The sequence below is a fragment of the Electrophorus electricus genome, chromosome 8 (genome assembly GCF_041902795.1).
Source record: "Electrophorus electricus isolate QZ-2024a chromosome 8, ASM4190279v1, whole genome shotgun sequence".
Taxonomy (NCBI): domain Eukaryota; kingdom Metazoa; phylum Chordata; class Actinopteri; order Gymnotiformes; family Gymnotidae; genus Electrophorus; species Electrophorus electricus.
In genome coordinates, this window is record NC_137504.1 from 25170919 (window position 1) to 25198149 (window position 27231).

The following is a 27231-nucleotide window of genomic DNA, read 5'->3' on the forward strand; positions in this document are numbered from 1 at the left end:
TCAGAAACTGGCTACAGAAGCTGGCAAATAAATTTTATCTGGAATAATAAATACAGCAATGGATTTGGTGAAATAAGGAATTTTATTACAAAGCAGACTTTTTTAGTATTACATTTGAAAATCAGTCACTTGAACTACACAATGTCAACCTAACCAACTGGTGGTGGTGGTGGAATAAAAATGGAAATGATTGATTTTACAACATAGTTGGTGGCATTTTGCATTGGACTAAAGTGTCATTTTAGAAGGCGTAAACAATTTTTTACAAGGAGTTTCATTTTAAAACACTAAAGCACATTTATTTTTCTCATTCACAATATATTGCCATACTGAACAAAGCTTGCCTTTTTGAAGCATTCCAGACCTCTGGTTTATTTTAAGCAGTTAGCCCAAAAGGTACAGCCTTTAAGTTAGCTGTTGGTATGACAAGCTGGACACTTTGCAAAAGCAAGGCCAACTACTAACCAGGGACTCACCGATCCATGGCCCTAGGGCAATTTTCAGGCAATCCTCTCAATGAAAAAAAGACAGAGACAGAGAGAGAGAGAGAGAAAGAGTGAAAGAGAGAGAGAGAAAGAGTGAAAGCGAGAGAGAGAGAGAGAGAGAGAGAGAGAGAGAGAGAGAGAGAGAGAGAGAGAGAGAGAGAGAGAGAGAGACTAGCAGAACCTGTAGTAGCTCATGCACACAGAGACCAAGCAAAGCTGGAAACGTCACGGAGGTTTGCAGGAGCTTAGCCATGTGCTAGCACTTCTCCCAGAAAAATGAATGCACATTATTTCTCTGATTGTCTGCGCTCTGAACACATGGCTTTTGAAGGCTGTCTGCTCAAACCATAGGTCTCACCAACCTCCATCCAAATAGTAAGGTGTATAAAGTGCTGGCATAATTTCCAAGGAGAAAGACACAAACTTAGTGCAGTTAGGCACGCATACACACATCCAAATACTGAAGTCAGTCCTCATGGCTTCACACTGGTTTATGCTGAAGGGTCTACAGCCATTACTAGTGGCCATCACCAGTATTGTGTTCAGTTTTCTATTTCAGTTGCCTTTTTTACATGGAAATTTGTTTGCAACATAAAAATAGTTTGCATAGGAAAGACCAATTTGTTTACACAACATGTCATCTAAGGAATATGTCTTTCCTTTTTTATAAATTATAAAGCCATCCTAGTCAAACCTTTTAGTGCACTGGATACATATTATTTCAATTACATGATCAGACTGTACTAGTATTAAATACCTCAGCCAGTCACAGCATGTTTGTTTTGTTTAAAACCAGTCTTATTTGTTAAATGATTAAGGATAGCAGCCCCTGTGCAAATAGGTGTATAAGGAGGCTCAGAAAATATGTTGTGCTCGGCCCACCCCTCATCCAGAATCTTATCAGACTTTAAGAAGACCTCTCTGAGTACCTGCTGAATGAACACCAGCAGCATCCTTTCCTTGCGGGGCTATGCTCGTGTAGAACTGTGAAGCACAGCAACCAGCAAAAAGGCAGTGTGATTCACAGCTCAGGGGATTTTGACAGCATTTCTGTGACTGCAGAAAATGCATTTGGTTAGATGCCATGTGAACACACACACACACACACACACACGCACACACACACACACACACACACACACACAGAGTGGAATACGAAGACAGAAACAGCACAGGCGATCGCAAGCAGGTTCTGAAACTCGAAATCCCTCAGACACATCGTTCACACACTTCATGCGTGCACACTTTCAGGGAAGAGACAACCGATCCCTTGTGGACGTGCAAAAGCAATTACATAAGTCATTAGTTCATTAGTGCCAATATTTAGAGACCGCAAGGTCTTAAGAAAGAAGCATCTACAACATGACACACACAAATTAGCCTGTCACACACATTGGGCAGCATTGTCCTACCCCAAACAGCTTTCTGCCATATAGGTTAGCAGGCAACATTCTCTGAGTTCCTCTCAGCATCTAGTGCAACATTTTATATAGATTAGAGCCCAATAGTTTTTTGTTGTTGTTGTTTTGTTTGTTTTTTTTAGAAAAAAAAATGAATGTGAAAGGCAAATCCAAGAAAAGTCTTAGAAAGGTAGATATTGCAGGTGCAGAGATATGGAAATAGAATGGAAAAATGTTTGGGAGAAAAATAAAATGGATTTAAATAATTTGCTGATAGATTGAATGACTAATAAAACCATGGGCAACTTGAACACAGGACTAAATGCATTTTAGCACCAGTGTTAAGACAATAGTGTAATACCTCTTCTGGGTGATCATCTTATAGTACACAATTTACAGTTTAGTGGCAGGTGGAGTATTTTCAGACTTTTCTCAAATCTTCAACTATTCCTTTCAAATAGTGTTAAACCGACAGATATGGAGTACTTAGGCCTATCAGAGATCTGGTGATCACATCAAAACATAAACAAAATGAATTCTGTATAATCAGAATGAGCACCAGATTTTGGTCAGTTGTTGTCAGAATCCTCAGTTGTGTTCAAGCTTACAGTAGATACAACAACAACAACAAAAAAAAATTAAAACATAACATTTGACTAAATTATCTTCAGTAAATTTTCCCCTAGCCCATTTTGCTCCAAAAAAGCACATCAGAAATCATCCTTACAAAATCTCTCAGGTCTTCTTTAAGGTTCAGCAGTCTGTTACTTACTTCAGGTCATACCAAAGTGTGGTGGAGAAGGGTTTCTTTCTTCCATGCCAACTAGCTAGCTGTTAACTCGTATGCATATAAAATCAAACTGGGCCACATTTTCCCACAGTCATCCTAGTGTTAAGATCATCTTAAAAGAAAGAGAGAGTGTAATACTCACTCTATCATTTAAAGCTCTTTATTTTACGATGCTTTTGGGAAATCCAGCCCTTTTCAGTAGTCTCATTAAGGCACTAACCTTCAGAAACACAGCAAGTACATGACAGATTCATTGCACTGAATGGTGACTGCATGTTTAACAAGATGTCAGTAGCGGCCACATGGCACCATCGAGCATGACAATTCATACGCTTTTTGTTTCATTCACTAAATACTGCTAAATATCATATGTAACCCTCACAGATATGCTTTGTAAACATAATCATGTACTAGTGCAATTCAAAACCCTCTGATGCATTCTTAAAGCCACTCACACATAGAAATGAATAGGCAAGTATAATGGCACAAAAAATAAGCTTTAAAATTGGTGTAAAATTTGGTTCCTTCCTTCCCATTCTTAAAAATCATTAAAGAGCAAAACAGAAAATTCAAAATGGCACAAACTCAACATATCTGAAGATTCTGACAACCAGAAAATGCAGCATTTTGTATGGGAAGTCTGACTTTTAAACTGCAACTACATGCGGCTTTTTCTATATTCCATTTTCCATATTTTGAGTAGAAACTTTCTTTGCTCTAATAAGTCTTTGCAGAGTGCAATGACTTGTATGGAAGTGCAAAATAATCTTATATAACCCCTTAAGATAATATTGCCACAAGATCAATGTCCACAAAGGTCTTTCACAATGTATATGGGAAATACAGCATCATATTATACACCAACGTGACTAAATCACAGAGGGGAAAGACGGAGCTTACTGCATTTGCTATGGGCGACATGTCAGGAACAACAAAGCTCTGTGGTGACTTCTGACATAGTGTCAGAAGGTCATAATGTCGCTGTGCAATTTTCAGGCTTCTACATCCCTCAGAGCAGCCCTTGCTAACGTGATGACTGTGGGTCAGATCAAACCTAGCACGCGGGGGTCTGGGGTCCGGGATCCGGGGCTGAAGCGTGGGCGGCTGGGTTGCGGGGAGAAGATATCTCTAATCACGTTTTTCAAAACAGTCAAACTGAATGCTTCTGCCTCATACCCACCCCAGCCCCCCAAGTGCAAATGCAATAAAGCCAACCAAAAATATATATATATATATACTACTTTTGTTAAATAATTTACAGTAGAGAGCCATAGCCAAGATGCATGGATCCTAAACTCTTTCTTCTGACACAGTAAAAAGTAGGTTCGTGCTTGTTGCATTTGGCAGGTATATGGCACCTTCCAGCTTGAGCGAAACTTGGCAGAAATCAGGCCATCTAGGTTTCTGAGAAAGGAAAACTGTCTCTCCTTGGACGATAAACAATAGCTCTTCAGGGAAATGGCTGCAGTCCCTGTTTATTTTGGGATGCGGATTACATTGTGGCTTGGTGAATTGTATTCTTATTTAATTTTGCATGCAAGCGCTTTTTGTGTTAGTGCATGTTGTGGCGATACAGATATTTAGTATGTAACAGTCCACTCTGTAAGGGGGTTCTGGGAAGTGTAGGCAACCACCTGCTTTGCGGTATTACTGTGTATGTCAATAGGTGAAGTCAAGGTGGTACTGAGGTGGTGTGTTGGGGTGGGAGTGTGTGTGTGTGTGTGTGTGTGTGTGTGTGAGAGAGAGCGCTTGCTCTCTATACAAACACAGACATTGCATTAATTATTAAAGATATAACCTTGTAAGTGTTTGGTGTTTTACATAGGCCTTTCTGGGACAATCAACTGAAATCTAAACATGATCAGATTGTGCCTGTTTGTATGAGAAATGTTCTCACTGCGGACCAATGTGTCATTTTCTTGTTTCTGTCAGCTGTGTGTTGCTGTAATCTTGGAGAGTACAGAACATTCAGTGTATTTAAAAAACTTACATTAAATCTCCAAACGAAGGTCGCATGAAATACTTCTGTGTATTCAACAAGACATCTTTCCTGGTCTACATACCAAGAAATAGTAATGCCTACACTCCTCAGTAGATGTTAAAACCACTTGCTGTTGGACAGGGATTATAATTATCCGTTTGATCACCCCTAATCTATACTGCCACTGCAAATGTAGTAAGTTGTTAGTAGTAAGTTGTTCCTCTGCCTTCAAAGAGTTTAGAGGGGTGTTTAATGTCTAATGTTGATACACAGTTTTGAATTGTATTCTTTTATCAGGGTACTTACACAAGCAATGCCTGTGTTTGTCTTTCACCCCCCCCCCCCCCCCCCCCCGCCACATTGCATGTTAGTGTGGTTGCATGGGTACTGAGAGGGTTGTTTTCTGCAGTCAAGTGCTTCCATGAGAAGAGCAGCAGGGGGCGCTATAGAGAGAGCAGGAGAGCAGCGGGTCCTCACTGCCCATTTATCCTCAGACCTTCCACAAACTCTTCCTCTTGCTGTCCCTCATGTGGTGTGTGGCTCCTCACCCCACCCTCACCACCCAGGATGAGTGGGGTCGCCTCCAACGTCCCCTCCACGCTCTCACCCGCCGCACCTTCCTCGTCTTCCTCCTCGGGGCCCACTTCGCCCTGGGCTTCACCGAGCTCAGGCTCGTGACCCTCGGCCGTGTGCTCAGGGCTGTCCCCGTCCAGCTGCAGGTGAGTTCTCAAGGGCTCCTTACGTTCTCCGTAGAGCCGCTGGTCAAGGCTGAGCCCGGACGCCGTCAGGGGCTTGAAATCGGGGTCGAAGGGCAGAGGCACGCCCGCCGGCGTTCCTCCGAGGCCCAGGCCGAGCCCCACGGCCGCCGCAGCCGCCCCTCGGTACACCTCCATCCCATCGGGCAGCATGGACTTGATCTTGGGCAGCCAGCGCTTTCGCACACGCCGGGCATTGGTGCACATGTCGGCCGCAATCACGTTCATCTCGCTCTCCTTGAAGTTGGGGGCGAAGTTTTGACAGTAGACTGGTGGGAGGAATCACGAGGAGCGATGGAAGGCAGAAAAAGATGTTACTATTATACCTTCAACACGGTTCAACAAAATCGCGATTAACAAGCCTCAACTATACAATAATGCGCTAACATTATTTCAAATGATTATATTACATCAAACTTAACGTACGTTTGACAGCGTTGAGAACTCGGCTATCTAGAGGCTTTCGGCTGGGGTCACTGGTAGAGGAGCGGATTCCGGTCCCACAGCTGTTAGCCAGAGTGTTCCTGTACATACACCAACCGACCACCAGAGGGCACAGTGAAGAGGACGTTCATGCGGAATCATCTGTATATCAGATGACTCCAAACCTACTGCTGGAGACGTACCGTCAAGCAGACCTGAACTGTAGCCGTAATTTAACACACCTGGCTGAAAAAGGTAAAAATAAGGGCTGGGAGCTAAACTCTGCAGGTGGTGGTGTGCACATGCAGGCACCATACAGGTCTAAACATTATGCATCTCCTACACACAGCACAGCAAGCAAACATCAAATAATTTCTGTACACTATAATTAAACTGTAATAACTATAACACATTTTGAGAGACACACTATTCACTATTCACTATTATTAGGATTAATTCAGACTAGTCACTACCTTTTGGATTTTTACATATAAGTGTCTCTGCCAGGTAGAGAGGGTTCTGACACCCCAGAAATAGCCAGCCAACAGTACTCCTCCTGTGTTCAGGAACTGACCGGTGATGAAGAATTCAAGGATGGCTAACACAAACTGTTCATGGCCAGGGATGGCCAGTAGTCTTGAGACTGTAAACCTATAAGGTGTTTCTAATAAATAAACATCCCTAAGAAAGTGGGAGGTGGGCATGAATTATTATTATGTAAGCTCTCCTCACAAACCTGTCAAAGAATGTTGCCAGCAGTCTCCTCAGGAGAACCTTGTGTTTGATGCCAGCACACAAGTGGCAGTTCATCAACTGTCCCCTGGTCATGAACACCCCCGTACCTGTAACACACACCCACACCCACACAACTGGGCTCTTCAAAAGTACTCCATTGTCCCACTGCAGTCTGTCTGAAAGTATAACAGCCTCTGGCAGTGGCAAATCAGGTAAATGCAATGCATCGCGTGGCTATGACACCAGTTGTGATCCATTACATCATGCTTGGGCTTTTGGATCGCTATGGTCCTCACTCAAGCAAATAGCTGCCTTGGCAGTAGTACGCTGTGGGCACTGTTTAACTCTGGATGAGAAATAATAAGCAAGGGCCGTAGCAGGCAGCTGTACCCACCGGCCACTAGTTCCAGCTTCTCCCCAGGATCTCCCTCTGTGTAGAGTTTGGGGTGGCATCGGTAGCCGATCTGGCTGATGAGGCTGGCAGGCAGGGCCACCAGGTCACGGCGCAGCAGCATGCAGGGCCGGCTCTCCAGGGCCAGGGGCACGGACGTCACGTCGGACTTCTCCGAGACTATGGATTAGACGGGGGGGGGTTTGGGGTGGAGCGACACTCAGATCACCCAGTGGAATGAACACACTGTAACCCGGCATGGAAAAAGATACGCTCGGTGCAAAAACCAGGATGGTTCCCTTTGATGGTGCTGGCTTCTTTCAAGTCTGGTCACAGTTTGGCCTCCTGGGGGAAAAGTGACCATGTGTTTTGTATGGGGTTTAGTGGCTTTAGGTTTCACGGCTTGAGAGCTGTTACTGAGGCATGACTTATTGTGCTTTTTGGGGTCAGGTGAGGGGTGTGTGTGCGTGTGAATGGATTCCTTGGATTGTAAGCCAAAGTCTGATGAAAGGCAGATATAAAGCTTCCTGCGTGTCACTTCCTCCCAGCAGGCATTTCCTGTGGCCGCAACAATGTTTTAATGGTGCACAAGTGAGAAGAGTTCTTGGTTCTGTCTGTTCCTCATCCTCATTTAATTGACCTCTATGAATGACAATCTACTCAGTACGAAGACACACATGCACGCGCGCATGCACACACACACACACACACACACACACACACACACACACACACACACACACACACACACATACACAGACACACAGACACAGTGCTCTCAAATATCACACAATGTCACCCTCCTGATGTCCTAATTCATTACAGATGGAATGGATTTCAGGACTATCTGAAACTGAAGCCTTTGATAAAAACCCATGGCCCCATTTGACTGCAGAGAGCCCCGTGTGTGTCAGTGTAGAGGACCGAGTAAAGATACACACCACCTGAGTGTTTATTCATCAAATGGATATGTGCTGCCACACCCTTCACCCTCTGCTGCCTACCTGAGACATCCCGCTTCATGGATATTTCTAGAGTACTGATCTCACAAGATAGATCACCAAAGGATACTGAAAGCTACTGCTAAAAAGTATAACTTTGACTTTAAAACCCTCTTTGCCTTTATAAATGTTTTCAAATGTTTTATCTTTAATCCCAATCCACTGGAGAACAGTCTTCTGTTGTATATGCAGTTACACTCGAAAAAACCTATTTTACCCTATTTTACCTTTCAGTTGTCTTTGTACTTGCTGCTGGTCATATTTTGAGTCAGTAACCGTTAAGTGATTCATTGGACGGAAGCAGCAAACTTCAACCTGAAAGCACGCCTGCTTAGCAGAGGGAGACCTTCCTAGCAATAATCATAAGGCCAGACACCACTGTATTTTAATGTGGTTTCAAAGAACAGTTAGGAGAGAGTAGTGAAAATGTTTCAGTTTGACTTGCTCCCCACCCCATCCTCCACCTATTCTTTTGTGCAAAATCTTATTTAACACATTAGATGAGAGAAAGGCCTATTTAACAAACAATCTGCTATATCTTAAGTAAATAGAGACTCAGGCAGAGTTTCTTTTGCGCAGCTAAGTTGAATGAACAGGGAAAATTGCATAAACTAACAAATAAAAAAATCTTTTAGCAATCATGTCTTTATTTCTATTGAATTAAATGAATTTCAGATTGAGGACCTCAATCAGCTAGGCAAGCAAATTGCTCTCTCTCTCTCTATAATCTATCTGTCTATGGACCCATATATATATATATATATATATATATATATATATATGCATATGCGCAAACAAAATGGCTTAACAGCTTTCCTTCATGACCATGGCAGTGACCTGATCGGCTGACAAAGACGCTAGTAAACAAGTCATGGACAGGTATCACAATATCACAATCACCATGACCCCACTAAGATGGTGATGAAAGGCAGGTGGAGGGCTTTCTCAGTTATGATTAAAAGCATAGAAAAGCATACACCAAAAACAGAATTGTATATATGAAGAAATATAATATATATTGGGTGTCTGAAATGTCCTGTTTCCCTGGAAATCTTGTGTATGACACTGCAATTTTTACTACCTCTCTCTGAGTCTCTCTCTGTCTTATTTATACATACATAGATATGACACATGCACACACACACACACACACACACACACACACACACACACACACACACACACACACACACACTGTTGGATGTCTGAAACATCCTGTTTCTCTGGAAATCTTGTGTACAACACAACAATTTTTACTACCTCTCTCTTACTCCTCATATATATATATATATATATATATATATATATATATATATATATATATATATAAAATTTGTGTTTAGATGGATCCTTGATTCACCATAACATTAAAACATTTATAGTGTCCATTTACATAGGGCATTTTGCAAACTCAATGATGCCAATATCATGATAATGATTAACTAAAAATATATTGAAGAGCACTAAACACAAGCCAGAGATTCTGATTCCTGTACTCAACAGCCAGTTTAGGGTTTTTACTACACTAGTCCAATTTATTTAGCTTAGAAAACATGTCTATTAGATGAGATTAGACCATTATATAGGTGTGTTAAATGAGGAAATACTGAATTTTGCACTGAATTCATGAGCAGTAAAAGAGCTTACTTCCATAAGGGTTAGCCACGCGTCCGTAGATCTGGCTGAAGGCCTCCTCATTGATATCGTAGGACTCTTCCTCAAACTCCTCATCCTCATTCTGGTAGGAGATGGGACTGTCGGTTGTGGGTAGGCTGGATGCCCCCGGGCTGGAGCGCTCACCGGGGGTGATGGGATATGGCTGCATGTTAGGTGGGAACAACCCCACTGCACCTGCATAGAACAGAGAGCTGGTCCGCCCTGCTCGCGCCCCCCCGTCACCACTGGAGGTCCTCTTCACTCCACCCTGCAAGTGCAGCAGCTGCTCACCTAGCTCCAGCTTGATCTTCCGGGCAGGTGCCACAAGCGACGGCGCCCAGCCCGGTGGCCCCAGCACGGAGGCTGGGAGGTTGCTGGGACTCTGGGGCTCCGAGCCGGGCTCGTCTATAGCCGCCGTGGCCGAGTCACAGTGGGGCGAGTTGGCCTTGAACATGAGGTCCATGCCCCTCTCCACGATGTGCTGGATCTGCAGGTAACCAGCTGTGTACATGACCACGAGCTGCTCACTGGCAGCCATGGTAAGTTTCCCGGTGTAGCAGAAGGAGAGGATCTGCTGGAAGCAGGCCGGAGTGACTGAGGAGGGTAGCTCGAACTGTGTCTTGCTGCTGGTGCTGAACAGGTCTCGGAAGTAGAGGCTGCTGGCAGCAAGGACGGCCCGATGGGCCTTGAACGCCTGGCCCTTTACCAGGATGGACACGTCGCAGTACTGGCCCATCAGGCGTTGCTCGTTCAGTGAGCCCAGCACCGTGCTGCCGAAGTTGGGGATCTCCACGTGGAGCATCTGGGACATGGCGGCCAGCTTTCAGATGTTCAGAGAGTGGGTCATCTGAAGAGGGTGAAATGGGCACGAAGTGAGACGGCGGCACGTGTGTGGTGGAGAAAGAGCGAAGCACCAGCGGACAGAGGGCAGGAGCGAACAAAACACAAAAATCAGACACTTCTAGCCGAGAAGAATAAATCTGTCATTCCTTGTTAAATTCTACATTTCATTCAGTTTGGAGTTTGCAGCCACGCATGCCAATTCCTTCATTTAAACAAGTGCGTCGGCTGAGGTCGGGAAAAGAGAAGAGGGGAAGGGGGTGGAGAGACAGAGAGTGCTGTCAGCATCATCAACTGCAATACAAATTGCCCTGTTATTGTCATGCTTGCACATCCAATGGATTGAAATTCAGTTCAGAGACACAGACAGGCTGGGCTGGCGAGCCAGAGGCACGGGAGAAAAGGGAGGGTGAGAGACAGACAGCATGAGTCATGCAAAACCCACCAGGATCCTCTAGAAAAACAATCAGAAGAAATGAAAAATGTCACAATATGTGACACATACCAAAATAATCTGTTAACGGGGCATCAGTGAATACACCATCATATCCTTTTGTCATGAGTGCAAACAAACGTGGACAGCATAACCTGTCTCTCAAAATGTTTAAGAAGTCTAAAAAATGAGAAAACATTTTGCTGTGTCCTGATTAGTAGCAGTGTTTAAAGTCATGTAAAGTATATGAACAGTGAACACACACACACTCACTCCACACACACACCCACCCACCTCACAATTGCACAAACAGAGCAGAAAGAAAGAAGAAAGTAGTCTCAAGCCTCCTGATGACCACTTCGGCTCCTTGTCTTGTCAGACAGTTGAGGTTGACCGCACACTCTGAGCAAAAAAATCCCCCAACAACAATACACTCATCAGCGACTAACTACTTAAAACACACAAATCCCATAAAAATAATCTCCAGCCTCAGAGGCACAAATGATGATGGTGAGACACGCACGGTAGCTCATACAAGCACAGGAGTTACACTCTTGAGAAATGTGCTGCAGATGATTTCCAGGAACAGTAACTGAAACACCGCCACCCCAGCCCACGCCCCCCTGTGCTCCTCCCCTCCACCACACTCCTCTCCTCTCTATCCTTCCATCACAGAAGTCCGACCTGCCCGCTCCACTCCGCTCCGTTCCTGTGGCAGGCGGGCCGCGGCTTCCGCGGCTCTTGCGCGCCAGCACCCTGTCGGGGGAAGAGGAGAACTCCAAATCTGTCCGACTCTTGTTTAAACGTGACTCTCTTTCTCACACTTTGTGTCTCGCTCTCTTTTCTGGGCTGAATTCAACAAGTGCTGCTGCAGCTGAGATCCAGCATGCCAGTGCTGAATGGGAGGCGGTAAAGTCTGTGTGCAATCAATGCAGTATCTATACGTCGCAGGCAGGGCGAGAGAGAGGGTGAGCGGGAGGGAGAACAGGCTACAGTTACAGAGAGGGAGCCAGTCAGGGAAGGGGGAGGGGGTGCAAGACAGAAGGAGAGTCATTTAAGGACAGCACGAGCAAAGAAAGGCAATCATGCCGTAGTGCTTTCAGTGAGCTTCACACTTCAGAGCCAAACCCGAGAGACGCGGAACACAATGCTGAATAAATACAAAAGCTGGAACCTAGGCCAAACGTGCACCGCGCTGCATAAGTACTGACAGGAAGTGGTTTAAAAGAAGAAATCTGAATATGAAACTATGAAGCGGAGTCCTGTGAAGACCTACCCACACCATTAATCAGTTCAGCACCTCTTACGCCAAGACGTCGAGTATACTAACAAGTTATTCAACACAAAGGAATGTGACCTTATAAGAAACCAATACAGACACAATGCATTATTGAATGATAAGCCAAGAAGCAGACATGGATCCTAGGTTCAATCAATTTTAATAATTTTTATGCATGAGAGAGGGGCAGCCAATCCAAACTCTAGTGATTCACTTCCACAAAACTTCCAATTAATACTTTCCCAATAGCTATGGTCAGCATTCCTGAAATACACATAGTGCCATACATGGAAACAGCATACATGGGACAAACATAGACACACATGTTAACATTTCCCTGCAGGGCAGTGGTAACTCAGTGGTTAAGATACTTGAATTATAATCAAAAGGTTGTTGGTTCAAGCCCTACTGCTGCCAAGTTGCCACTGTTGGGCCCCTGAGCAACCATCAATTGCTTAAGCTCTAATGTGCTCATAATTGTAAGTCACTTTGGATAAAAAAGTCAGCTAAATTCCATAAATTTCAAACCCCCTGAGCACAGCTGTCTTTGAGATGCCTGGAATGTTCTAAAAATCTTTTGACCCCTCAATTTAATTCCACATTGTCAGAAACCAGTTGCCCACAACTGCCTTCAACCCTCTCTTTCTGATGTGTACCTGCCAAGCTATGTGTTTTTGGTACTCTCTCTCTGGCACAGACACCACTGAAGCTGTCCACTCTATTATAAGATTCTAAATGCTTGCTATGGCTTCATCTCCACTGGCAGACGAAAGCTGGAGGAAAGGTTAGTGTGTGTCTTCGACAGACAGCAGCTCTACAAAACGCAAGGCCAGCGTGAACCAAAGGCAGCCAAGCCGAGCCAGTCTCTGCATTTGGCTTTTGTCTCTCCACATTTCTGAGTGATCTGTCTGAGCTTGCAGCCGCTGGGGCACACTCAAATGGAATTCATTTCAATTTTCGAGAGGGACAATCTGTTTTGTCCACAGATTTTCCATTTGAAAGATCAACTCAATCCATTGTCCAGCAGGCCAAACACAAGGCACCAAAAAACACAATTCCATCCATAAATGATACACGTACATGATTACTGGGAAATCAAGAAAGCACATAACTACATAACTAGGAAAGCCACAATTTCAACAGCTCCACAACATTTCACATATCATGTGGCAATGGCAGATGGGACAGTCAAAGACAACGTTTCCTGCCAAATACGATGCAAATGGAGACAAAAGAGGAGCTAAGAAAACATTACACTCCACATAGAGAAAGATAAAAAGACAAAAACAAATCATTGTGCTTTCTTTTCTTTTCAACATGCTCTGAAAACAGTGTAGTTTCTGCAACAGTGGACGTTCGACATAAATCTTCCATTTATCATTAATTACCTAGGCCTAAGTCTAATTGTCTGAGAATTTTATGAAGGTGCATACCCTTATTGTTAGTGTACTCTGCATAAGTCAGTTTCCTAGATCAGAGTGTAACAATCCAGAATACATTTAAGAAATGTTAAATATTTTTGTTTTTAGTTTATATACATTTCAGAAACACAACCTCTAATCTTTTGGGAGACCCTTCAATGCTTTCATGAGTGAGCAGTCATGAAAATGCTTGCCTTAGTCTATCTTTATTCTAATGTTCTTCTCCCTAAAGGACTGGCGGATCTTCTACATCAGCACAACCATGTCCGAGATGGCTGCAGGGCGTCTGGGAGGCAGGAGAGCGTGTGTGAGCGCCACAGCCCGAGGTAGCCTCGCCCTGCTCTGCCAACTGAGCACGGCATGCCCCTCCGTCGCTTCACGCTACTCAATTTCTGTGCTACGCTCGCACCCGCTGCTGTCTCCCCGCCAATAAACGCACAGCGCTGCAATGCAGTGCCCGTGCTCACTTGGGTACAGAGTCTACAGACATGCATGTACGTGCCAGCTTGATGCCTGAAATAATGTTGAGTCAGGCCAAAAAAAGTCTCTGTTCTCTCACTCTCACCCCCCCCTCCCACTAAATATAGACTTTGCACACCTCTGATAACAATATAGAGAAACGAATCCTGTCAACCTCACTCGCGAATCCTCAAAGGACCTGAGCTGTTATTCAGAGCATGTCTTCTCAGTATGTGATGTAATGGTTGAAAGTTTTGACGCATGGCTACAAGCATGGAATTATCAAGGGAGACAGTCAGATTTTAAATGTAAATAAATGTGTGTGTGTTTAAATAATAAAAAAAAAATAGCATTGCAAACCCAGCTAAAACAAGTTTGAAACCTTGATATTCTTTTTTCATGTTAAAATATCGTTCCTTAAAGTGTAACGGAAAACATATACATTAAAACCAGGAGAAAATATGTAGTTTGATTCAAATAAAAACACATAGTTTAAGTTTAGGGACGGCATAACTGAAAACTCCAAGTATGTGTAACCTTCGGGAAAACAAGAACAAACGTGTGGACAGCCCCAGAAAAGGAAGCCTGTGTGCCAAAAACACACGCTTATCCATACCGACCAGCTTTACGTCTCCTTGATATGAATCGGGCTTTATAAATATTCAGACACTGCGGTGGTTCTCATGTCTGAGTACACAGGCACATCAGATTCTATCCACGCGGAGCCGGCGGAGCGTCCTGGCAACACGCCCACCAATCAGCGCAGCGGACCGGTCTGAAGCGCGTTCTGGGGATGCGCGCGGCGGGCCGGCGGCTAACCGAAACGCTGAGAGGCCCGATGAGGCAGTAGTCGAGCGTCTCAGAGAAATTTAAAACGCCATGTTTTGGGACATGGCGCGGGAAAAAAAGTTAACTGTCTTTTTTTTAATTTTATTTACCTTTTAAATTACCTTACATATCTCACTGCAATTAAGGTAGAAGTAAAGTCGCACCGGAGTGCTGTTTTACTTGCAGTGTTTTTGAGGACACGCGGCGCGTTAACAGTAGGTCTACATGTAAACAACAGAAGTGCTGACGATCGCACGTTTCGCTACCTTCAAGAGATGAGATCAGCTACAAGGGGAAATCCGGCAGAAACTCACCGACTAAGCTCGAATGAAGCCCCATTTTCACATTGTCCTCGGTAATTAAATAGCTGTCTGAGCAAAGTAAACCAATAAAGTGCTGTCATCATGGTTCTGGCCATGCTGCCCATCAACCACAGACCTGAGGATGTCGGTTGGTTGCCTTGTGGTCTTGGAGGCTTTCTAATGTATGAACCGAAGAAGGCTTTCGTACTACCTCAGTACGTTGAGAATTCCCGCTAAGAAGTCTTATGCCCGATAAAGATGAAAACCCGCTGTAAATTGCACGCTGTTATCATAAAGTACACTTAGAAAATTCATCTCAGAATTGTCACCACCTCAGTCGGTCATGTCTGATTTGAGTTCCGCGACCACAGATCGCATAAAGGTTCCCCTCGAAGGGATTTAACTACTTTTGAGCAGTCTTAGATGTGAATAAAGAAAATTAAGATTTTTTCCCCCTGATCTACCAGAGGCAACAGCAGAAGCACAAATTGTTCCGTGGGCCAGGGTCCTGCTGCCTAGTTCAGCATTATGGTAACACGCAACCCTCCTAACCACTGATCTATAATATGGTACGTTCCCATTACCAGCCTGAAGTTACTCATCTAATTATTTGTCTTAATGTGATTCAAATCAGATTTTAAGTGCTGTGTGGACACACAAATCCAATATTTCCAAATCCGATTTGAGTAATTAATAATGGAAGTGATCCTTATCTACATTTTTAAACCCAACGATTTTCGACAATATTAGTTTGGCGGCGGGATTTATTTTATTAGCTAATTAATCTATTTGGTTTGGTTGAAAATGCGATAAATGTCGCTTTTGCGGTTATCCCTGAAATGTTGGAAATGTGTGAACACGGTTGTTTTCAGTTTATACAATGTGCTATAATTGATTGGAGCTTGAATACAAATGTATTTTACCCTAAAATATAACATTTTACCGTTATTAATAATTTTGTCTATTTTTTCTCTGTTGGCAACACCCCCTAAGATTAGCTAGTTAACTAGCGAGGTAGCTAACGTTAGTCAGCCAAGATAGGACATGCTTTCAACATCCCATGCACCCATCCATCGTGTTAGCGTACTTGCTACTTACTACTTGCTAGTTACGTAAAATCTAGTTTAAAGAACGTAGTCTCTTTGGTGTGTTTTGAATAGGCCTAACTGTAATACAGGATGCATAATAATATTAGAGAGCATTGCGGTTTTAAAAAGACCATCATTTCAATAATAGCAATACGTTTGTGTGTGTGTGTGTGTGTGTGTGTGTGTGTGTGTGTGTGTGTGTGTGTATGTATGTATATATATATATATATATATATATATATATATATATATATATATATATATATATATATATATATATATATATATATATATATATATATATATAAAATATAAACCCAACAAATTTAGCATATTTAATATACTTACTGGACCAACAAAATACCATAAAGTAAAACAAAAACAACAATAATTTCCATCAGTTGCCATAAAAATCCAGTACTTCACTATACATTCAGTAGTTTTGATGTACCTGGGTATACTTTCTATGAGATCAATCTGCTTTAGATATGATGTGCAATCCGCATGTGGCCATCTAGTCTAATACAGGCTTCCACAGAAACTGGCCACTTCACATCTATAATTTAGCCAGAATTGTTTTAATCTTGATTTTATTAGACTTACAAGCCTAAAAGTCATGGAGCTTCCACAGAAACTGGCCACTTCACATCTATAATTTAGCCAGAATTGTTTTAATCTTGATTTTATTAGACTTACAAGCCTAAAAGTCATGGAGTGTAGGTGGTGGGGTGTGAACTGAAGGAAACTGATTTATGTCAAATTATTTTGTCACATGCATGCTGTACACAGACAAAACAGAATGCACAGCCAAGTCACAGCCATATTATCAGCTCCATGTTTGTGGATTTTAGTTTTGTTTTTTTTTTTAGGTTTGTGCATTTTGAGGCCTTGTTGTTGTTCCATACATAAAAACACATAAGTTAAAGTTAAACTTCACATATTCTCTCTGACCATATGCTTCTGTGAACAAGCTACACATCCACACACTAAAAGGAAGTCTGACCAATGGTTCTGTGTAGGGTGTGTACATGTTCGACCAGTTGTGGCATGCAAGAAGGCGAGCCCTATAAAGAATGGTCAAAACAATGCAAAAACAAATGCATAAGGTATGGTAGGAAGAAAATGTCAACATATCTTGGGCATTTTAGGCATTTTAGAAATCCCGGCCAGAGACATTTTTAGCTACCCAAAAGAGGACATGTCTGGGAAAAAGAGGACATATGACTCTAACGTTAGTGTTAGAATTCCCTACAATACGACTCACTTTTCTGTAAACAGCCTATCCTTGAATTAGTAGTGCTACAACTTTATTCACTCTCATGTCATGCTGTCCTATGCTGTTTATTTTTTGATAGGTGCAAGGCTATGTCAAACGGACTGGAGCTGGTGATAGACGACTGTCTCATTTTAGACACCATATATCGTGTCATGTCTGAACATCATGTTTAAACATGTTCCACTTGCTATGTCATTTACATATTTTTGCTTACTCATCTGCTTTGCCATATATTCTCATGTATCTCTGAATAAAGTGTGCATGCTTTTCAGCATCTCTAACTCTGTGTCACTCATTCTGAGGAACATGCCCCAGGGCTCTGAGGAAGACAGTGGGACCAGAGGGACAGGGTAAAGGAAAATAGTGAATTTTTCCTTATAGGTAGATCAGCTGTAATTAAATTAAGCCATTTTAGTACCAACCAACAGTTACAGATAGATAGCAGCTGAATCGTTGGTAATGTTTGAATATATACGTTAGCAAAAACATAACAAGCAATTCATATTAAAATGAACAATACAGCCATTAAGTGTTCTAATTAACTGCCCCCTGTGGCCTTTTTTTGTATCCCTTAAAAACAGATTGAACTGTACTGAAAGGCTGTGTGTTGTGCTGTCCATAAGAAACAATATAGTAGTATATAGGTATTAGGCACACCAATATGGCAGATTGACCAGTTCTGGTGGCCTAAGCAACAGAGTTAGTTTATTACTGTGTCAGATATACACAATACACAAGTCAAGTTCTTTACTAAATATCAATGCTCTTAACCCTAACACCCTAAGCCTAACCCTAGGTCTATTATATAGAGAGACTTGGCAGTGTAGGGGAACAGTGAACCCCTGTGACAAGTTCCCACAGTATGTGGGACCAATGTCAAATTACGTAAATCCAGAGCTGAGGAGCATCTTTTTAAGGTTCCCATTATGTACTATATAGAGCTGAAGAATATGGGACATTGGGAACATAGGAGTGACCTGGGCTTGTCAACCCGGGCACTAAGTCACCAGTTGCAGCTATGGTCCCAGGCGGGTACGGACAATAAACAAAGATCCACTGCCAGCTGCAGGAGAGGGAAGCCTCTGCCGCAGTGGCAGGGCAGGAGAGCTCAAGATCATGGGCACGGCCCACAGAGCCTGCTCAAAATGGAAGGCAGAGGCACACTAAACTTTACTCGGTGCAGCACAGCCTGGCAGATGTAACATACCCAGGACAAAAGTCAAAGAAAAGTGGAGTAAAGATGTATTGAAGCATTTCTTGGAGTTGTGCATCTTAGACGAGAGGCCAGAGAACATCCAAAATGAATTGGCGCCACGACGACATTGATGCATGGCAGAACAACAGCGTGCCAAAAACACTGCGTGAAGCACGATTCAGTGTCCTTACTTCATGTAGCAAACCACTATGAAGCACTGCGGTGTTTTGTGTAGCCATAGACGTTTATGGGCTGCAGGTGTGTGCGTGTAGTGCAGCACACTCTGCATGGTAGGGGGACTCACTAAATCAATCCACAAGAGGAAAACTCTGCAGTGTTCCTTGCCACTCAGTCACTGGTTTTTAAGGACAAGCTGCCCTGGTTCCTCATGAGCAGGAACAGAAGCAGACAGACAGGAGAGACAGACAAGCAGGACAATGATGTCTCTCTCTTCCGTTCCTTTTGCCTCATTGTATCATCTGAGTTTTACAGATGCCCCATGGTCTCCATTCGTTGTCCTGTTGTCTCCGCCACTATTCTGCCTGTTTACATTCTGGATTACAGTACTGTAAAACAGAATGGAGTTGCAGAGAGATCTGCTTTGTGACTGGTACTAGGAGCACTGGAAGTAAGGGACCCAGCCTTTGTGGGGAATCCTACCAGAGAGAAGTATAATGGTCTGTTTCTCAGTGATATTTATGCGGAAAACTAAATCAGCATTAGTTTTATTGGGCTGTATTGAGCCACATAGATTACTAGACAAAATACTGCAGCTACGATTCCATAAGTATATGCTTGCAAATACAAGCGTAAACCGTTGTTAATTAAAATGATCATTTGTTCTGAATACACTTTTATTTTAACTTCCACCAAGCTTTTTTATTATTTGGACATACAAAGCTTAAAAATCAAACAATATAGTTTCATTGATTTGTTTGTTTATAAAGATAATAGAGTTCACCTTGAGATTTCCATCTTTTCTGCAAGTGAACCTTGAGTCAGGAAACATATCAGTGATTAAGCGTTGTAGAAGTAATTTTATAAAATGTCTTGCTGCATGTCTTGTCTTATATGTATTAAAATGTGTGGTTAGACATTATTATTAGTATCAATCAGGACTTAACTATAAAAAGTGCACAAAAATGAAAGTTGGTCATGACTTGAGTACATGAAACATATAAGCTTTGGAGAGCATGTAGTCTGCACACGATTGTCCTCTGTTGTACCATCTCCTCGCCCATAAATAGCTTTATAGGTTTCCAGTGCATTACAACACGTGCGGATTAAAAGACACACAACGTGCAGCTCTTGTTCTCTCTCATCCCCTTTTGACAGGCTCAGCACTGCCTGAAGGGTCAGAAGTCACAAAGAGGCTTATCATGCACGTTACAGTTTTCTCAGAGCAAGGCTGGGATTTACTGTGAACCTTTTAAGGTTGCCTCAATTCTGTGACTTTCTGCTATTTGTTCTGTTTATGATTGTGGGTTGTTTCTCACAAAGATTGTCATGGAAAGTGTTTGTTGTTGCTGTTTCTCTTTTTATGTTTTAGTTTGAGGCATGAATGGAAAGGAATAAGGTCAATTAAAACAGATGACCAAACTGTTATGGCTTTAAATGCCTATAACAGGGTTAAAGGTCAATTCAGCCCATTTTAGTGCTGCTCTTCATCATGTTTCAGGGCCAGAAACTAATTGTTCCACTATCACATGCATTCTGGACTCAGTGATAAAAGATTTGTAAGATCTGGTCATTACTGCAGTTAATGAGTCATATTACAACGTCATCATACGTATTCACTTTATTTAAAGGCATAAACCTTCTGTAAAGCACCTTTGTATAACATCTATACATCTATACTGAAAAAAAAAACTTTCTACACAAATACAGTTAAGTAAAAACACTCTTTTCAAATAACTAAGTGGAATTCCTCTTAGGTGCTTTTCCTATAAGGTGCTTTTTGGTATGTTTAAGTGCACCCTCGCCCCTCAGACACACAAATTAGTCAATCTGTGAGTCAGTTTTAAATGGCTCTGGGAATGAAGGCAACCTAGAGCATAAGGGATGTTAAGCTCAGTAATGGATTTTTTTTTCTTTACACGTACAAACAGCACCCTCTACTCCATTCATCAGTGGCTCGGTGTTCTGGCTGGATATTATTTGTGGACCATTCTTTGGTAATTACATGGTAGTGTGCATTGCACTGGTAGACTTTCAGGAACAAGATTGTTGCTGGAGTTTTTATACAAATCAGTGTCATCGCTGGACTCTGAATATTCTGGATTAAGCATGATGAAGTACTTGCCCATGGCTAATGCAAACTGTGCAGAGCTACAGATGTGGCATGGCTTTTAATTTTGCACCTACATGGTAGGTTTTTCTAAATACGTGAACGTCTTGTCCCGTTAAGTAGAGATAGGGTGCCGAAGCAGAGAGGAATGGTGACGAGAGGAAATGAGAGGAGACTAGAAGAGATGAGGAGACAAGTGGAGAGGAGAGGAGACGAGACAAGAAGACAGAATGAGGAGAGGAATAGAGACAAGGAGGTCTGGCCTCCTTGGATTCCAGGTTTTTTCCACTCTCCTGGAGCTGCACCAGGGATCTGGCTCAGGCCACGCATAACACGTACAGTTCAGCTGTGCACAGGAGACGATTCCCATAACAAACGGGGGAAACAAAGACCTAAAGAAGAAGGAAAGTGATGGCATTGGGAGTATCTTAAATGATTCCTTTGTGGAATCCTGCTGGAGTAAAATATACATTTTAGGTTTAAGATTCAATGGGCCATGTTAGTTTGTGATACAGCATGCATGACACCTTAAAGCACATGACAAGGTTAACTCAGTCTTTGGCTGGAGGGAAAGCCAGCATATAGAAATTGCATTGTAATTACATATCACATGACACCATAGAAGTGTATGTGCATAGTACATTTGATAGCATGCAGACTAACATGCAAAAACCTGCCCGGCAGAAAGGAGCAGGAGTGCCTGTCCCATACACTAAAACAGATCTTGCGGATTCAATTTAATAATGTTTGTAGAAAGAATAATGTCGTGTCATGCAGCAATTATGAAATATCAGCAGTGTGATTTCCTGTTAATGTACTTCTCTGCAACTAAACTTGTTCAGCTACTGAGTGGATTTTAGTATCCTACAATAAAGTCTTAAAAATGAGATATTACATAGAAAATACACAAAGAAAATACCATATTTCAAATACAACCCCAATACTGAGGGCCCACATTAAACATAGGGCTAAGTGTCATGGGCACCGATTAGCGATCAGAACAGCAGTTCTTTGAGAATCCCCATTCCTGAAATGAGCAAATAAGCAATAGATAAACTAACATACACACATCAACTATTAAAGTAAATTAAAGATTTTACTCCTCCAGCTTTGCTGCCTCAAACAGTGCAAATAACATGATTAAAAAACAGTTTATTAACCATTCTATGATTTTTCACACTTGCATCACAGTTACACTAATGTTTGTATTTCCAGTGCTTCTAGTGGATGTGACTCATGGCTATAGTGGTGTCTGTTCATTCGCATCCTTCAGAAGATTTCACTTATCTGGGTTAGGACCCAACTTTCATTTATGGTTAAATTATGGAAAAAATACAATGAGTGCAAATGTTCTAAATAGAACACTATACATGCACACACTCACTCACTCACTCACTCACTCACTCACTCACTCACTCACTCACACACACACACACACACACACACACACACACACACACACACACACACACACACACACACACACACACTCACTCACTCACTCACTCACTCACTCACTCACTCACTCTCTTTCCCCTTGGGTGCCACATACAGAAACACAGACATGCACACTCATTTTCTCTCTGTCTAGCTCTCCTTCTCTCACTCTCTCCTTTCCTCCCCCACAGGGACACACACACACACACAAACTGGCGTGACATCCATACCATGTGATCATGCCAGGCGTTATGCCAAAGGCCAGCCATGTCACTTACCAGAAATCTCACACAGAGTGAGGGGGGAGGGGAGAAACAGAAGAAAGGGGCTTTTAATTTATCCAGCACTCTCATCACATCTTCTAACACACACACACACACACACACACACACACACACACACACATAGGCACGCACACGACCGCACACAAAAATACAAAAGCCATATGAAACTTCTACAGCTGAGACACAGAGTGCCTGGCACAAGTCAGGGCTAAATGTTAGTCTAACATGTCTGAAATTCCAAAAAATGTGTTTATTGTTTAGTGTTACAGTTCTTGGGAAGTGCAGGGTAAGAGCATGCCTTCACTGGTTCCAGTGCTCCCTCCCTTCTTTCTGTGGCATCTGGGTGGGAGATTACCTTCACCAAGCTTTCCCTTAAGATGAATACACAGCAGTATGTCCGAGAGTGGACAGATTTTCCACGAAACAACTGCATAAGGGACAGATAAGTTACTGTTTATCCTCCAACAAAAGGAAAGGTGTGAGCGCAAACCACCCACGCTTTACTGCAATACCTCACTCAGTGTTACAGCAGCCAACAGTGCACTACTGCACCTGGAGAGTGACACACTCACTCACTCACTCACTCACTCAGGAGAGTTTAATAAAGCATACAGTATAGCAAGCCCCATTTGAGTTTTACATGCCAGTGTCTCATGACATAGTACACATAGCGAGAGGTTCGTAGTTACTATTAATACATGCCAAGTGTGGTTCCAGGCACTCTAAACAACACAGGCCAAATACTGGACGGCAGGGACTGCGTCCTCCAGATTTTGTGGCCCTTGGAACCGTGTTGAAAAAACTGGCTGCTCTGCTTCCTATTTAGGAAAAAAACTAATGGCCAAAATAGCATGTCTAAAGTTACATAGGAGTACAGCTTCAGATCATCTGGCATCTTTGTGATTAAAGATGAAGGAACGGCCCCAGTCTGTGTTCTGGGGCTGCCTGGAGATCGGCTGTATGAAACGTAGCTTTCTGGGGGTCTCCCATTCGAGTAGTTGAGGTGAGCTGCCTGCTGCACACAGGGAGTCTGCGCGTGGCCTGGATTCACGCATTCTGGTCTGTGTCGTGTATTTATTTGCCTCACCATGTCCAGGGGCCTCATGACAACCACAGAGCAAATGAATGCTCAGATCTATGCGAGCTTACATACAGGATGCAGGCCAAGACAGCCTTGCAGGCCAAGAAACAGCGTGGGGCTGGCCAGCTTTAGATCAACAGTCGAGGCAGAGAAAGGCAAACACTGCACAACTGTGAGGTATAGATGTTTAGTGTGGCAACGTTCCTTCACTGGGCTTGTTGCAATGTGTCATAAACATGTCATAGGACCTGTCATAACAGCCCTGTGCAGGACGTTTCGTATACACTCCTCAAAGTAAGCCATCAACTGTTGTCCCGGCGCGTCACACGCAAAAGGAAGTCCAGAAGGGGATCTAAATACTGATTCGTGTGAGGGAGGTCACTCTGTTCAGGGAGGCATCGCCTACCAAGGAAGCGCTGGTGGCGGGCACCGCGGAGGTGCCTGAGTGGGGGCCGGGCGCGGGCCGAAGGTTCCGGGCTGCCACTTTGTTTGGCACGGCCCCCTTCGGCCCCCCGTGTGGAATGTTTGGTGGTGTGCGGCCCGCGGAGGGCAGCCAGGGACACAGCGCAAAAATCCAGCTGGTGCATGTCATGTAGGGCTTGGCAGTGGGCCAGGCGGAGCACAGTGTTGTTAAGGGCCCGCGCTGAGGGAGAAAAACATGGCTTGTATGTTGTGTGAGAAGACACGGGGGCCAGGCGTTGTGCACAGCTGATGACCATGTTTCCTCAGACTCCTGAGAAAGCAGTTAAAAAATGAATACGCTGTCCATGTCTGCTGGCTACAGTGAGACTCTTCTATAAATAACACGATACAGAGCCAACCGAGTTGGATTTCTATGGCCTAAAACATCACCTTTAGCCATTTATACAAATTCTTGAGCTTGCTTTTTGCTGTATATCTTGAATATTACTTAGAAAAACAACAATAAAAGAGTAGAGAATAAATAAATAATGAAGCACCTGCGATGTAAAACCAACAACCTACTAGGCAGGTTAAAAACTAACTATACATACATGGGTTTACATAAATATTTCCTCTGTTACTGAAGAGTTTTAGAAAGGCAGCATTAAAGGGGTTCGCATGTGTAAAACCACCCAGCTCTAGTCAGGCATGCTGGGAGGAACAGCTGGGCTGTATTTCATACTGGTGTGTACCCAATGAATGGAAACCCTTTGGGCCCAAAAGCTTGGCTACGGCAGCAGAGCTCCACCAAAACAACGGTGCGGCGAAGCCTCCTTGCACTGCAGCCACAAGCCCTCAGCTGGGCTGGAGCGCAGGAAGGTGCTGTGGCAACATTCTCAGCTGCATAACCTTTTCTGGGGGGTTTTCTGCTCTGGTATGTGCGCAACTTAATGTATAACAAAGCTTTTAAACACTTTATTGTGAATGCAAGCGAGAAGGCGAGAGAAAAGGAGACTGAGGGAAAGACAGATAGGGTAAGAAAGCGGAGAGAGAGAGAGAGAGAGAGAGAGAGAGAGAGAGAGCGAAAGAGAGAGAGGGAATGCAGGAAATGCCATGAAGAGCACATGCAAGTTGTATAGGAAAGGCAGCATTGTGCATAGTCACATGTCTTGGAAACCAAACAGCAGCACGCAATAGTTACCACACACACTACACGCACAAACACACGCACTCGCACACATACGCTCTCTCGCGATCTCTCCTATGGCCAAACTTCCTTTCTCCAAGTTAGTCATCATATCAATCTGAGCCTAAGTCAACAACTAAGTCACAGTTAAAAACTGTGAAAAAAGATGTATGTGATCGGTAATCATTTAGAAGTCAGCTTTCTCTTCGTTCCGTGATTACGAAATGAAATCACTGATATTAATTATCGCATGTCTTCTTTGGACGTAGCACGTAAGACATTACAGCCTAATATAATATATATTACGCTAATATAAGTTACATTTGTACGACATTAGATATCAAGCATACAATTGTTTAAAAATAATTAAATGAGGACAAGCATATCATGACAAACAGCTGCTAAAAAGAAGATAGTTCTTTGAGTATTATTCTTTGAGTGTTTTTTCAATTACAGTCTTGAATCGTCACGTTATACTATTAAATGCTGCGCTTTTGAGAGTCTATAAGTTATAGTCAAATAGTTAAATGTTCCTAACGTTATCCTTGGACACTTTTCCTAACGTTACAGAAAGCAACTTTTAGGTAAATAGTCACGGCTTCGAAATGTTCATCTTATTACCGTCCGCATTCCGGTGCCAGCACAGAAAAAAAAAGCAACGTGTGGATGCGTTTGCAAATTTTGCGCGAGCAAGTAAGCCGTAGGCTGCCTACGTTTGAGGTGCGGGGTTCTTTACTCGTGACGCAATCAGCAATTTTATGTCATGCACCGCTGTCAAGTCAGTAAAAGTGTCCTTCTAACGCGCGGCAGCTCACGGGCGCACGTAAACACTACACTCACTCCGGCGAAACGGACGACATTCCATCACAGCCTAATTTTCATTTTCGCAATTAAGTTGCCGTTAGATCATCAAATCAATGCCGGGACGGTCGGCGTGCCAGTACTAAAATGTCAACAAGAAACTGAAAAAAAAGGTGCCGCTGCACAAACTGCGAGGTCCATTTCGATACCGCGAACACTACATCAGCAGGAATACTGTAGCTCACTCTTATTAACATAAATCATTGAACTAGGAAATAAAATATGGCAACCATATGCGTCATACAAGCAAACCATAAAGATAGTAAGCGATGATGCGCAAAATATTTACCCAATATGTCCCTCCTCCATAAAAGTGAACTACTGGTGGACACCGTGATATTTCTTCGGATGCAAAGTTTTCCAGGGTCCTTATTTGTCCAGGCCCCTTCTTCACTTCGTGTGCTCGCTCGCTCTTCTATATGCTCGCTCTCTCCCCATCTCTCTCGCTCTCTCTCTCTCTCTCTCTCTCGCTCTCTCTCTCTCTCTCTCTCTCTCGCTCTCTCTCTCTCTCTCTCTCTCTCTCTCCCTCTTTCTGTCTCTCACTCCCTGCGTGCCTCTTTCGAAGTCCAGGAAGTGATTGCGGCTCACATGGACGGCGACTGAACTGCGCTTAGCCTGACATCATTCTTAAATCGTTTAGGGAGTGTTTTTTAAAGACACAGGCTGGCTGTGTGGCGCGTCCCACGCCAGGCTACGGACTCTCGGATCTCAAGAATAAACTCCGCGCGGTCTGGACCGCTACTCTTTCTGTTCAGCGCCAAAAGTTTCACACCGATCTCATGCATTCTCGGCCCGTCTCAGACTACAGTAGCTTCTGAGTTTATATAGAGAAGAGCAGGAGCTGTTCTAGCTTCGCGTTCAGACTGGGGTCCCAGTTTTAGGCCTTTTCGGCTACTAGCTTCTTAGTCATTCCTTGAAAAACCGCGTGCTTCAAACAACCTGCTTCCTGTTTCAG

The 27231-nt window shown here is 43.3% G+C and overlaps 1 protein-coding gene across 3 annotated transcripts; it reads right to left on the reverse strand.

The window, feature by feature from the left end:
* Positions 1 to 63: 63 nt before the first annotated feature.
* nacc2 (NACC family member 2) lies at positions 64 to 26860 on the reverse strand. Of its 3 annotated transcripts, none has more exons than XM_035527490.2 (7): positions 26566 to 26860; positions 11185 to 11292; positions 9609 to 10464; positions 6964 to 7140; positions 6571 to 6676; positions 5838 to 5935; positions 64 to 5680 (listed from the first exon to the last, which is right to left on the reverse strand). In XM_035527490.2, the coding sequence occupies exons 3-7, from the start codon at positions 10426 to 10428 to the stop codon at positions 5130 to 5132; spliced, it is 1752 nt and encodes a 583-aa protein (XP_035383383.1). In that variant the 5' UTR covers positions 10429 to 10464; positions 11185 to 11292; positions 26566 to 26860; the 3' UTR covers positions 64 to 5129. The 3 variants fall into 3 exon arrangements, with proteins under 3 accessions (XP_035383383.1, XP_081575220.1, XP_026881468.2); XM_081719094.1 differs by lacking the exon at positions 26566 to 26860 and adding an exon at positions 11414 to 11431; XM_027025667.3 differs by lacking the exon at positions 11185 to 11292.
* Between the last annotated feature and the right edge of the window lie 371 nt (positions 26861 to 27231).

Coding starts and splice junctions, on each gene's coding strand:
- nacc2 (XM_027025667.3), bottom strand. CDS start 10,428: ATGTCCCAGATGCTCCACGTGGAGATCCCCAACTTCGGCAGCACGGTG. Junction 5,936..6,570: donor CTGGCAACATTCTTTGACAG/GTTTGTGAGGAG, acceptor GTGTATGTACAG/GAACACTCTGGCTAACAGCT. Junction 5,681..5,837: donor AGTTCTCAACGCTGTCAAAC/GTACGTTAAGTT, acceptor TCCTCCCACCAG/TCTACTGTCAAAACTTCGCC.